A 12,336-nucleotide genomic window follows, 5' to 3' on the forward strand; every position below is an offset into this window, starting at 1 on the left:
CTGCTGATCAGGAGCTGTCTACTGGAGGGCTTTTCTCTGACGCACGCAATCGTAGAGAAACTTAATTCACCTTGCAGGCCCACTGTCACATCCCTGAGAATGCTATCAGATCTTCATATCCTCCCTGGCCTTGAGAAGATCGTCCACATTCAGATGTATTGCCCTGTGCGCATACATTGTGTTAGCCTGCGCAACGAGACACATGGCTGCATATTGTCCAGTAATGATTGAAAAATTATACACACCTGGCTGGCTCTGACTGCCCTCCTGGGCTTCAACAACAGGCCTGCTGCACAGCTGACCCTGGAAGGTCACTGCCACCACACATCGCCTGCCGGTAATTGGACTCATCATGTCTTCCTCAAGTCCTCTGAGCTGCTCTGCATTTGTCAGTAACATCCACATTCTCAGCCTTCGTGTCCCAAGGTTTATGTGTCTCATACTCTCACCAAATCCAAGCACTAAGACCCTTCCCGTTCACCCGCTGGAATGCCAACGTGACATTTGTTCCTCCCTTCCCTTACTCTTTGCATCCTCCTGTCCTGTCCACTGCACAGCAGGGTACATTCACCCACAGCTGCTCCCAAACCTAGGCTGCTCGCCTTACCTACCCTGAGGGACACTATTGACTGCTTCTTATGTGGGGACTCTCCTTCAAGCCTGTTTTCTGTATTTTTTCTTTTTTTTTCTTAAAAGAATACTTTTTGGCACTGGCCCGGTGGCATAGCGTGTAGAGCCACAACCTGCAGTGCTGGCATTCCATATGGGTGCTGGTTCTAGTCCCAGCTGCTCCACTTCCCATCCAGCTCTCTGCTGTGGCCTGGGAAAGCAGCAGAAGATGGCCCAACTCCTTGGGCCCCTGCACCTGCATGGGAGACCCGGAAGAAGCTCTTGGCTCCTGGCTTTGGATTGGCCCTGCTTCAGCCATTGCTGCCAACTGGAGAGTCAACCAGCGGATGGAACTCACTCTCTCTCTCCCTCTCTCCCTCTCTCCCTCTCTCCCTCTCTCCCTGCATCTCTCTCTGCCTCTCTGTAACTCTGCCTTTTAAATAAATAAATAAATAAATAAATAAATAAATTCTTTAAAAAAAGAATACTTGTATTATACAGAACTCTGCTATATAGGGAAGAGAATCATGAAAATGCTCTGGTTGAGGATGGGCTAAAGGGACTTGCATTCCACTTTAAAATAGTTTCTTTTGTAATTTTTTATTTATTTAAAAGAGGCAGGAAGAGAAAGGGAGAAAGAGGAGGAAAGGAAAGGGGAGCGACAGAGAGTGCCAGAGAGATTGTCAATCCTAGTGTTCACTCCCAAAAGCCTGCAACAGCCTGGGCTGGGCCAGGTCAGTCGAGAACGAAGACCTTCATTCACGTCTCCCACGTGGATGGCAGGGACACAACTACTTGGATCATCACCTGCTGCCTCCCAGCGTGCACATTACAAGGAAGCTGGAATTCAAGCTAGGCACTCCGAAATGGGATACGGGCAGGGTGCCAAGCAGCATGCTAACCCCTCCGTGAAAAGCCCATGCCTGCTCTCAGCTTTAACACAGCCTCCTTGGAACTCAAGAGGTCTGCTAAGGCCATTTGCAAACACAACTTTACCAAGTACAGTTACACAACGTGGTATCATATGATGCTTTATTCAACATGTCTTTTTAGGGAGTGGACATTGAGCTTAGCACTAAAGACACTTGCCTCTCACCTTGGATTGCCTGAGGTTCAATTCCTGGCCCTGCCTCCTCACTCCAGCCTTCTGATAATGCAGACCTTGGGCTGTAGCAGGTGTTGCTGGCTCAAGTAGCTGCATCCATGCTATTCACATGGACTCTGGATTGAGTTCCTGGCTCCTGGCTTTGGCCCTGACTGTGGAAGCATTTGGGAAGTGAAACAGCAGATGAAAGATACCTCTCTTTGCCTCTCAAATAAATAAACAAACAACAAAAAGTCTTTTTAAAATTTTCAGCTGTTATAAATCTATGCAAATCTTTCAACCTTGTCCTACAAGTTCACAAGATGTTCTTGAATGCACAGCGTTGGTCCCTCATCCCTAACTTGGCTAACAGGTGTTTCCCCCACTTTAAGCGACTAGAGAGCCATTCAAGCATCTCTGTCAATCTAAATGTTACTTTTCTTGGGGCCACTGCTGTGGCACAGTGGGTGAAGCTGCCACCTACAGCACCAGTATCCCATATGGCTTGGGTTCAAGTCCCAGCTTCTCTACTTCCAATTCAGCTCCCTGGAAAGCCTAGGAAAGCAGCAGAAGATGGTCCAAGTCCTTAGGCCACTGCATCTTTGTGGAAGACCCGGATGAAGCTCCTGGTTCCTGGCTTCTACCTGGCCCAGCCCTGGAAGTTGTGGCTATTTGGGGAGTGAACCAGCAGATGGAAGATCTCTCTGTCTTGCTCTCTCTACCTCTTCCTCCCTCTCTAACTCTGCCTTTCAAATAAATAAATAAATTTTTAAAAATACATTTTACTTTTCTCAGCCCCAATTCCACCTCTTCTTAAGGGATGCCTAGATTACCTAATGTTCAGGAATTTTTCCTCCTTCACACTTCTGTAGTATTTCCCTTCTTAATTCTCCCTGTACTACTTTAACTTTTGTCTTTTCAGGTGTAGGTATGTTGAATCCCTCCCACTTAGCTAACAGGCCACATAAGAAGTAATAAAAATAATTAAAAAATATAAAAAATAAGTCTTTAGCTACTTTTACCCTCAGGATCTAGTCTACTGTGCTGCCATAGCATTCCCTCAGTACATAGTACATAGTACATCAGTACATAGCATTCCCTCAGTCAGTGCATTTTTATGATAATTCACAGCAGTACTCTGATGGGCCAATGGCTCTCACTTTCACTAACAGAAGCCTGCTGAATATCACGTGTTCAAAACTGTTTCTACAGAGCGGCTCTTGTAAGTTAGGAGAATCAGGCTCTGTGAGTTCATTTGCAAGCATTGCTTTTTTCTCCAATCACCATTAAGGTGAAAGCTATCTTCTTTGATGGTCTTTTTATTAAATTCCATTGGAAACAGAGAGTAAGGGGATAAGGACCAGTAGTTACAAATGGGTTGTTCTTTGTCTATGCCCTAAGTTTTCAGCAGAGCCACAGATAAATCATCTTCAAGAGATTATAAGAAATCGACATTCATCTACAGATCAGATGGAGCACTGCCCTTTCAAGTAGCCTTTCCATCTCACGCATGCATGGCTGCACCTTCTCTGCCCCTCCTCCACCCTCCGGACACCCTGGCCACAAGAGCAAGGTCTAGTTCTGGCTTGCCAAGCTCCTTCTCTTCTCCTGGCTTCCTGCTAGGGACCCCTCTACCTGGACAGCTCTCCCTGTTTTTTTCCCTTGAGCAATTCCTACCATCCTTTGATCCCTAGTCTGCCTGTCACTTCCTTTGAGAGCTTTCTCTGATCTGCCAGAATAGGGTAAGCTTCCTCATTCTTGTGGGAATGTATGCTTATGATTGTAACTATATTTTAAATGTGAAAAAAAAATTGTTCTTTGTGCTGTCCATCAGATGATAAACTCCAAGCTGTCACAACTATCCAATTTTTATATACTATGATGTTTTCAATATCTAGCATGAATCCTAGTACATTGTAGATGCTTGAATGAATAAGTTAGTGGGCATTTTGTGAATGATTATCTTATAACTACCTTATATAACTTTCGGAGAAACAAATATAAACAGACATGGGCCACCTTCTTTGAGTCGGATGTCTCACATGAAACATTCACATGTGTTTTATAGAGCAGTGTCAGCTGTTACACACAAACCAAACCAACCAAGAATTCCATGTGCTTCCAACTAGGGTCCAAACCAACTAAAATGATAGGCCTTAATATTACAACGCAAAAGTGTTTAAAATTGTTTCATTTATGCAGACAATTGTGGATTTTTCTATAGCGACTTTTATCAGGAAGTTGACCTGAAAATGTATGGGGTTGGGTCAAAACTGCAAGACAGAAGCCCCAGAGCTATGAAAACAGCTCCATGTTGAGTCCTTTCGGGCTGTGATCATCAGGGAAGTTAATGTGGTCTCCTTCCCCGAAGGCTTTAGCACCCCCACTGGTAAGTCCGTGACCTGTGTCTGTGTCCCTTCAGTCCCAAATTGCCCTGCTGAGTTAGACACCTGCAGGACAAATTAGAGGCATCTCCAGAGGACATTTTTCTGACACAGAAAATCTGACCTTAAGGAACCCAAGCCCTGAACCCCTTTCTGTCAGGGTGTTACTAACAGTTCACCGTATTTGCATTGCACAGTCGAAGGCTTCACACAGTTGCGCAATTATTTCCTCTGCTATTACTGGCTTCCCCAGAATGGGTACAAGACTCAACCAGCTTCCCACTCCTTATACTGGGATGAACCACTACTCAGTGAAAAGGATGAGCAGGGGAAATCTAACCATGGATACTTCCACACGGTTCTTCGCAGAGCCCCCTTTTCTCATCGTCTCACTCATACCCAATCAGACAAATAGCAGCATGAACAGGTGCGACATTTTGAGGGTAGGTGACACACACACACCTGACTCAGAGGAGGACACGGGGCTTTCTCTAGTGACTGACCTGCACACTTCTAAATTACCAGCCCCATCATCACCGGTCGCAGGAGGCTTGTGAAGAGAGTCGTGCACCGGGAGCCCTCTGTCACCCACACACTTGCCACCTTCTGTCACTGCCAGTAGTTCAGCGCTAGGCTCTGTTTCTGGAAACCTTTTCTTGGTTGTTTCGTTTTGCCTAAGACCAGGCAAGAGCCGCAGGTCTCTGTGGAGGGATCTGCCTTTGCTCTCCTCGTGGGTCTGTGAGGATCTCTTCATCTCACAGGGTCCCCCAGCCGGGGCACGACCGCATTCCTGGTACCTTACAACTTTGCCTCTGCGGAGATTTAAAGAGCAGCTCTCGCGTTCTATCAGCTCTCGCTGTCTTTGACTTTTGGATCCCAAGTCAACAAGCTCCACTTTGTGAGGAGAGGATGAAGCATCCAGGTTCCCACATGGTTTGTTACTGGTTCTCCTCCTTCTTCGTGACAGGCGGAACTTCACCTGGGCTCTCCTTTTTGCCTGAATCCAGTGACTCTCATCGCCGGAAGAAGAATCCGTCGCATCGGTGTAAAGCTCCCTCCACCTGGGGCTTGAGATCTGCAGGTTCAAATCACTTCTTCTCCCTTTTCCGTGTTCTTCGGCATGCTCGTATCTCTCAGAGGCTCTCTTCCTCCTCCTGGGCTTCTGTTTGACCGATTCCCTACCAGACTCCTTCCTAGCAGGGCTCAGCACCATGACAGGGGTGCAGTGCTCAAATGCATCTTCAGACATGTCATGCAAGATGGCAGATCTGGACCAAGCAGCAGGCAAAGGATGGGGCATGGGAATGGGGAGAAAGCCATGGAGAAACAGAGAGAGAGAGAGAGAATGATGAAAATGACAGCATGACCAGAGGTTGGCAAATAAAGATCCACTGAAGACAATGAACAAAAGGTTTGAAAAAAATAAGCCCGCATAAATGTAAGGCAGAAGCTAGGGCCACACACTCTCGGCATATAAAACACAAATGCAGAAGGCTGGTCTCCAATGAACTGAATAGGGTTATTCACTCGGCACTTACCTGCAGATGTCCTGAGTAGACGGACAGACAGACAACCTCGACTGGCTTCTGGGAGCTGTTCCTGTGGTTGGACTGCTTGCCTGGAGAAACAAGTTAGATAATTTGGCATCTTGGTTAAGGTAATACATGGTCGATATCTTGCTCTTTTTCCACATATTTAAAAAATTACAGCAAGCGTGGCTGCCGGTCATGGTGCTCATAACGCAGCTCACAGAATATAGGAAGTGCAGGGTTGGTTTTGCAAAAGTAAAACTCATTTGAGGAACTTGGAACAGCTGAGATGCTGTCCCACTCTGATGTTGCTTCATTTGTGAGAGAGGAAGATGATTCCACAAGTTTCCATTCTACTTACTATAATCATTTCACGGGGGAGGATAGACAATTTGCCTCACAAAGGAGCAACGTTTTGAAGACCCTATGAGGTAAAGGACTACAACGCTGTAGGTAACAGAGTTGATAACAATCTGGGAATCTTAAATAATCAAATAGCAATTAGATTGCTAGATAGCACCTGGAGTTAACATGAAGTCCTGATGAGATATTATATTTGAAAACATTTTATAACATGCAAAAGCTGGAAGTTGTTACCACTATTATTTTCATCACTGAAACTAATAAAATTTATCGATCATACCTTTTATATTTTTTGACCCTACTACCATACTGGGCTTGATAATAAGAGATCCTGAAGTAATGCCAACTACTGACACAAAGTTGAGTATGTTTCACTAAATTCCTACCTCTAAAACACAATATTTTATGCATTCCATTTGACTTTTTTTAACCTGCTGTGTTTAATATAAACGATAAATCAAAAGCCAGAACATATTGTTAATGTACTGTGTGCCAGGCATCGTGCTATGGATTTGTCTACTGTTTCTCTAATCATTACAATAATTTCCTGAGTGGAAAATTACAGGAATGGACAGTTTTTAGTTGTTCTTAGTCATTTCCATATACTCACTAATACAATAACCATGCACGGTAAATGCTATAATTATTTCTATGTAACAGTTAAAGAAACTGAGGAGTTGGGGTAGCTTTTCACTAACAAATGGTATTTAATTCTATTTGAAAGGCAGAGAGACAAACAAAGATAGAGATTCCCCAAACTGCTGGTTCCCTCCCCACACTTCCATGATATTCAGGGATGGGCTGGATCAAAGCCAGGAGCCAGGAACTCCATCCAGGTCTCCTGAACAGGGGTGGCAGGGACCCAAGTACTTGAACCATCACCTACTGCCTCCCAGGGTGTGCATTAGCAGGAGACTAGTATCAGGATCTGAGCAAGGACTTGGATCCAGCCACTCTAATACGGGGTGAGGGCTTCCCCAGGGGTGTCTTGTGTGCTGTACCGAACGCCTGCCGCACTATTACGTAGCAGAGTAGGGATCAGCAGCTGGAGTTTGGCTCCACCATTTGTTGTCTCACCCATCAGCAATGCTGTGGATCCTCTTTTACAAAGGATGAAACCAAAGGCAATTCTGGGTCCAGATTCAGCCTGTCTGGCTGCAAAGACGAAATAGCTTTATGATCAGGAATCTCATACTTAAAGCAGGAAGATTAACTGAAAATTTCAAAGCTGCTCCAAAACGTTACATCCAGAGATACGCACCGATGAGTGCGGGACCCAGAGAAAGGTAACTGAAGGGGTCAGGAACGATTTAGAGTGAGAACAGTAAGAGGAATGAATAATGTCCTCCAGGATGTACAAGTCCGTATCCTAAGGTCTCAAACTTGGACTGTTTCTGTACATGGCAAAGGGAGCACTGGAGATGTGAGTTGTGGATCTCGGGATGGGGAGATTATACTGAAAAATCCTGGTGGGCCCAGTGTAGCCACAGAGATCCTTACAAGAGGAAGACAGTTGAGTTAGGGTCAGAGAGCAGGGAAGATGCTGCACCTATGGCTTTGAACCTGAGCCAAGGCACGGGAGCAACCTGTAGCAGGTGGAAAGGCCAGGAAACGGCTTCCCTCCCAGGGCCTTTAGAAGGAACGCAGCCATGCTGACTTCTTGATTCTAGCCAGCAGGGTCCTCTAGAACTGTTAGATAACACATTTATGTTGTCTTTAAGCCCAGACGTTCGCAGTAATCGGTGACACCAGTCACAGAAAACTAATACAGAAGGTAACATCTGGCTGGCGCCGTGGCTTAACAGGCTAATCCTCCACCTTGCGGCGCCGGCACACCGGGTTCTAGTCCCGGTTGGGGCGCTGGATTCTGTCCTGGTTGCCCCTCTTCCAGGCCAGCTCTCTGCTGTGGCCCAGGAAGGCAGTGGAGGATGGCCCAAGTGCTTGGGCCCTGCACCCACATGGGAGACCAGGAGAAGCACCTGGCTCCTGGCTTCGGATCAGCGAGATGTGCCGGCCGCAGCGGCCATTGGAGGGTGAACCAACGGCAAAAGGGAAGACCTTTCTCTCTGTCTCTCTCACTATCCACTCTGCCTGTCAAAAAAAAAATTTTAGAAGGTAACATCTGAGCTAGTCTTAATGGACAAATAGAAGTTGTCAAGGGAGAGGAAACAGGGAGCAAAGGGCAAAGCATAGCACTCTGCACGTGCCCCATAGCACGACAGCCATCTGCAGCCTTCTGATTCATGACGGGCTGGCTCTGCTACCAGCCCAGGAATGCCGTGTATTTTAAAATCTTTAAACATCATCTTTGTTTTCTTTTAGTATTAAACCATTTTATTGGAAACCGGTCAAAAAAGTAAGCACTTCAAATCTCACGGTTTCCTTGAGGCTACCATCTTGTGGTTTCTCTTAGTACTATATCAGAAAAAAAAAAAAAAAAAAAAAAAGGCATCATGGAGTAAGCCCAGCCTCAAATGCCCAGATGTAGGGCATGAAAGGATTAAAAATACTACACATGACAACTGGTACCTCTACTTTGAGCTTAACAACCTAAATTCAAGGAAGTAGGATTTTACATACATATTACTGTATTAACACAAAATTCGCTAAAGTCTGCCCACAGTTTCTTTTATGAATACATGGTGCAAAACCAAATTCTGATGACTGCTATAAAATACTCAGGAAAGTTTATATTATGATCAAATCCCCAAGAAGCCAGAGAAATAAGACTACAGACTGTAAACGTTATTTTCCCTAGTTTGTGAGAAACAGAAAGTAGACATGTTAATTCATGTACACTCATATCAAAAAGGCCTATCAAGCTGTTGGGTGATTTCTTAAAGTACTTAGGACCACAGCGGTCTCCTGTGAAGTAACTGTTGCCAGAGAGACCGACTGCTGTACAGCATCTTTGTGCACTGGTCCATTGTCCAAGATCTCCTTCAACATCTGTATCAAAACCCTCTGTTTTTTCAGATAAACTACATCAATGTGCACCTTTGAACAAATATATAGCAAATTCTGTACTAATAAGCATTTCTGATCTCTCAGTAGTAAGAAGTGTTGTTGGATTGTGCACCCCCCTGTTCCATGAAGATCCGTAAGGATGGTGGGGAGTTCTGTGCAAACGGACACTGAGGAAAGAAGATCTGTGAAGGCTGCTGCTTGTACTCACAAAACCAATCAGTGAGGCTCAAAAATATCCTCAAATCACTGCTGATGCTCTTCTGAATGTGAACCATGTTCTAACGAGCAGCATATTGGATACTGATGCCTGGGAAACCATAGGAAGACATCTTCATAATACAACAAAGTTTATAATCTGTCTCTGAACAAACGCATGTTTTACGATGGAAATGATTTATCATGGGTAATAACAGTGCATTAGAAGAACACAGTTTTCTTTTGGAGGAATTTTTGGTACGGTATGATACTGAATCAAGAAGTGTTTATATCCTTAGATCTTAACTATTTCAAAGAGAATAGAAAACACTCCTCACTGTTCATAAAGATTAAGCAGATTTCTCATTCCATCTCAGCTCTGCTGGTGAGCTTCCCTAGCGGATGCTAGCTTTGTGCCCTCTGCCCACCTCTGGGTCTACCAGCACACCGACCGCCCCCCTTCAGTGCCTGTGTCCATGTGCTTCCCTGCTTGACTGCACACAGGTGCTTCCTGGGAGTGAAGCGTGAGTTAACACGCTTGGGGACAATCCTCAGACTGGAATAGTGGATTTTTGCCCTAGCTTCTGTGCGTTGCAAAGAGGCAGTTCAGAGCTCCCATACAGATTTCTTGTCCCAAGTATATGAAGCTCCAGCTTCCCCCAACGCACCAGCACAACCTGGGAAGTTCCCTTCCTCCACCTTGCTTTCCTGTGCATTACTATTTTTTTCAGGATCGAATCCTTAAGAAAACAAACAAACAAACAAACAAAAAACTACCCGCATTGCTTCTCAGCCTTTAGGCTAAGATCAAGTGTAAAGAAAACTACCTGCAGCCAACTGAGAGGTCATCTAAATTAAGATGGGGATTTATTCCACCAGCTGACTCTCGTTACGAAACCCAACTGAGATAAAGCGAACTCCGGCTTGTTTCTCCCTTGACTCATTTTCTTACTGAGCATGACTTACAGGTCCATTTCATAAGGGATATTGTGGTGACTTCTGGGAATAAGGAAACAGATGACATCCTAAAGTGTCTGCCAGCCCATCTAAAGCTGCATTCAAAATCAGTGGGAAAGGTAGGCTATGAATGAACGGTGTTAGGAATAATGAGTAGCCATTGAGGGAGAAGCATAAAGCGGAGTCCACGCCTTCCTGCTTACACTAGCATTTAGGTGGATGAATTTAAAAACAATAAAGTTAAAAATCACATAGTAAGGCCGGCACCTGACTTAACAGGCTAATCCTCCACCTTGCAGCGCCGGCACACCGGGTTCTAGTCCCGGTTAGGGCGCCGGATTCTATCCTGGTTGCCCCTCTTCCAGGCCAGCTCTCTGCTATGGCCCAGGAAGGCAGTGGAGGATGGCCCAAGTCCTTGAGCCCTGCACCCGTATGGGAGACCAGGAGAAGCACCTGGCTCCTGGCTTCGGATCAGCGAGATGTGCCAGCCGCAGTGGCCATTGGAGGGTGAACCAACGGCAAAAAGGAAGACCTTCCTCTCTGTCTCTCTCTCACTATCCATTCTGCCTGTCAAAAAAAAAAAAAAATCACATAGTAAAACAAACCATAGAAGTATGAGAAGGAAACACTGTTAAATGAATTTATAATATTGTGGAAGAGAATTCCTTTCTCATGATTACAAAAATATAAAAGCATAATTTTAAAAATAAAATCTTCTAATTTATAAAAACACATACATTTACATGCCAACGTTATCCCAGATGAAACTCAAAGCCACACATATTGCCATATTTTATAACATTTTTGTATGATAGGTAAATGGCTAACTTTCTCTAGCCTTCAGAAATCTCTCACAAACCAAGAAAGAAAAGCTGATCGATCTTTTAGAAAAATTAGTAAAACACAAAGAGGTAGTTCATAGAAAAGGAATTACACATGGCCAATGACACTCCATTTCAATAAGTAAATAATCACAAATTCAGTTAATAATGGTACCCACTTTCACTTTCAAGTTCCTACATTTGAGAAAGACTGACCCACAGTGCAGACCTGGTGAAGTCACTCGCCCCCCACGCTGGACTCGCTGGGTTCCAGCTCTAGTTCCTGACTCCAGCTTCCTGCTGACGCAGGCCCTGGGAGGGGCAGTGATGGCTCACGTCCTTGGGTCTCTGCCACCCATGTGGGAAACCTAGACTGAATTCTGGGCCTCAGGTTTGGCCTGGGCCAGCACCCACGCCCCAGCCAGCCTGCTGTGGGCATGTGTTGTGTGAGCCAGCAGAGAGGGGCTATCCCTGATTTTATTTCTCTCTGGCTCCTTGCCTCAAAAATTAAAAAAAAAAAATTTAAATAATTTTAAAAGAAGATTGTTTCTATAAAACCATAAAGATTGACAATCAGAGAGCTGTGTCAGGAAACCAACCACTGCCATATATTGTGGATGTATTTGCAAATTGGAACAACTTATTTGGAGGGCAATTACTCTAGTAAAAGAGAAAATGCTTATGCCATTAAGTCAGAAATTCTACTCAAAGGAATTAATTTTTCTTAAAGAGTTGTGCAATTGCCCAAGATACGTATTTTATAAGAATGCTCATTACAGCATTGTTTGTAACAGAAAAAAAATGGAAACAACTCAAATAGTTGTTAATTTTTTATAACAAACCACATAAGTTATTAAAAAAGAGTAAGGCATACTTCACACATGCACACACAGATACATGCATTTACAGGATATGCATATTTTTAATTTTTTTAAAATAGATTTATTTTATTTATTTGAAAGGCAGAGTTAGAGAGAAAGGAGGAGGAGAGAGAGATCTTCTAGCCACTGGTTTATTCCTCGAATGGCTGGGACCAGACCAGGCTGGAGCCAGACGCCTGTAACTCCATCCGGGTTCCAACTGGGGTGTCAGGGACCCAAGCACTTGGGCCAACTTCCAGTGCTTTCCCAGGCACCTTAGCAAGGAGCTGGGGATCAAACCAGCTCTTATTTGAGATGCTGGTGTTGGGTGGTAGCTTAACTCGCTGTGCTACAACCCACTATGCCACAACACTGGCCTCTACAGGATGTGCTTTTCAGAGAAAAGTCAAATTTTAACATTGTACATGGTCAGATCTAGCTGGGCACACAGTGCTTTCTTGGTGTTTATTTGTATACTCACAGGAGCAATCTGGACATGCATGCATCTATTAGCTAAGGTTGTCTTCATAAAGTGGGATTGGATATCCCTTTGAGCTTAGGCTGCAC

The 12,336-nt window shown here is 44.7% G+C and overlaps 1 protein-coding gene across 2 annotated transcripts in view; it reads right to left on the reverse strand.

Moving 5' to 3' along the window:
• The window catches only part of MARCHF1 (membrane associated ring-CH-type finger 1), a 378,011-nt gene that overhangs the window by 91,644 nt on the left and 274,031 nt on the right, over positions 1 to 12,336 (reverse strand). Inside the window, exons 3-4 of one of the 2 annotated variants that reach the window (XM_062199358.1) lie at positions 5,616 to 5,695; positions 4,581 to 5,345 (exon numbers count right to left, since the gene is read on the reverse strand). In XM_062199358.1, coding sequence (XP_062055342.1) covers positions 4,581 to 5,345; positions 5,616 to 5,695 — 845 coding nt within the window. The remainder of the gene's footprint in view (positions 1 to 4,580; positions 5,346 to 5,615; positions 5,696 to 12,336) is intronic. The other variant, XM_062199360.1, reaches the window with a different exon arrangement.

Source organism: Lepus europaeus, chromosome 8 (assembly GCF_033115175.1).
Source record: "Lepus europaeus isolate LE1 chromosome 8, mLepTim1.pri, whole genome shotgun sequence".
Classification (NCBI taxonomy): Eukaryota; Metazoa; Chordata; class Mammalia; order Lagomorpha; family Leporidae; genus Lepus; species Lepus europaeus.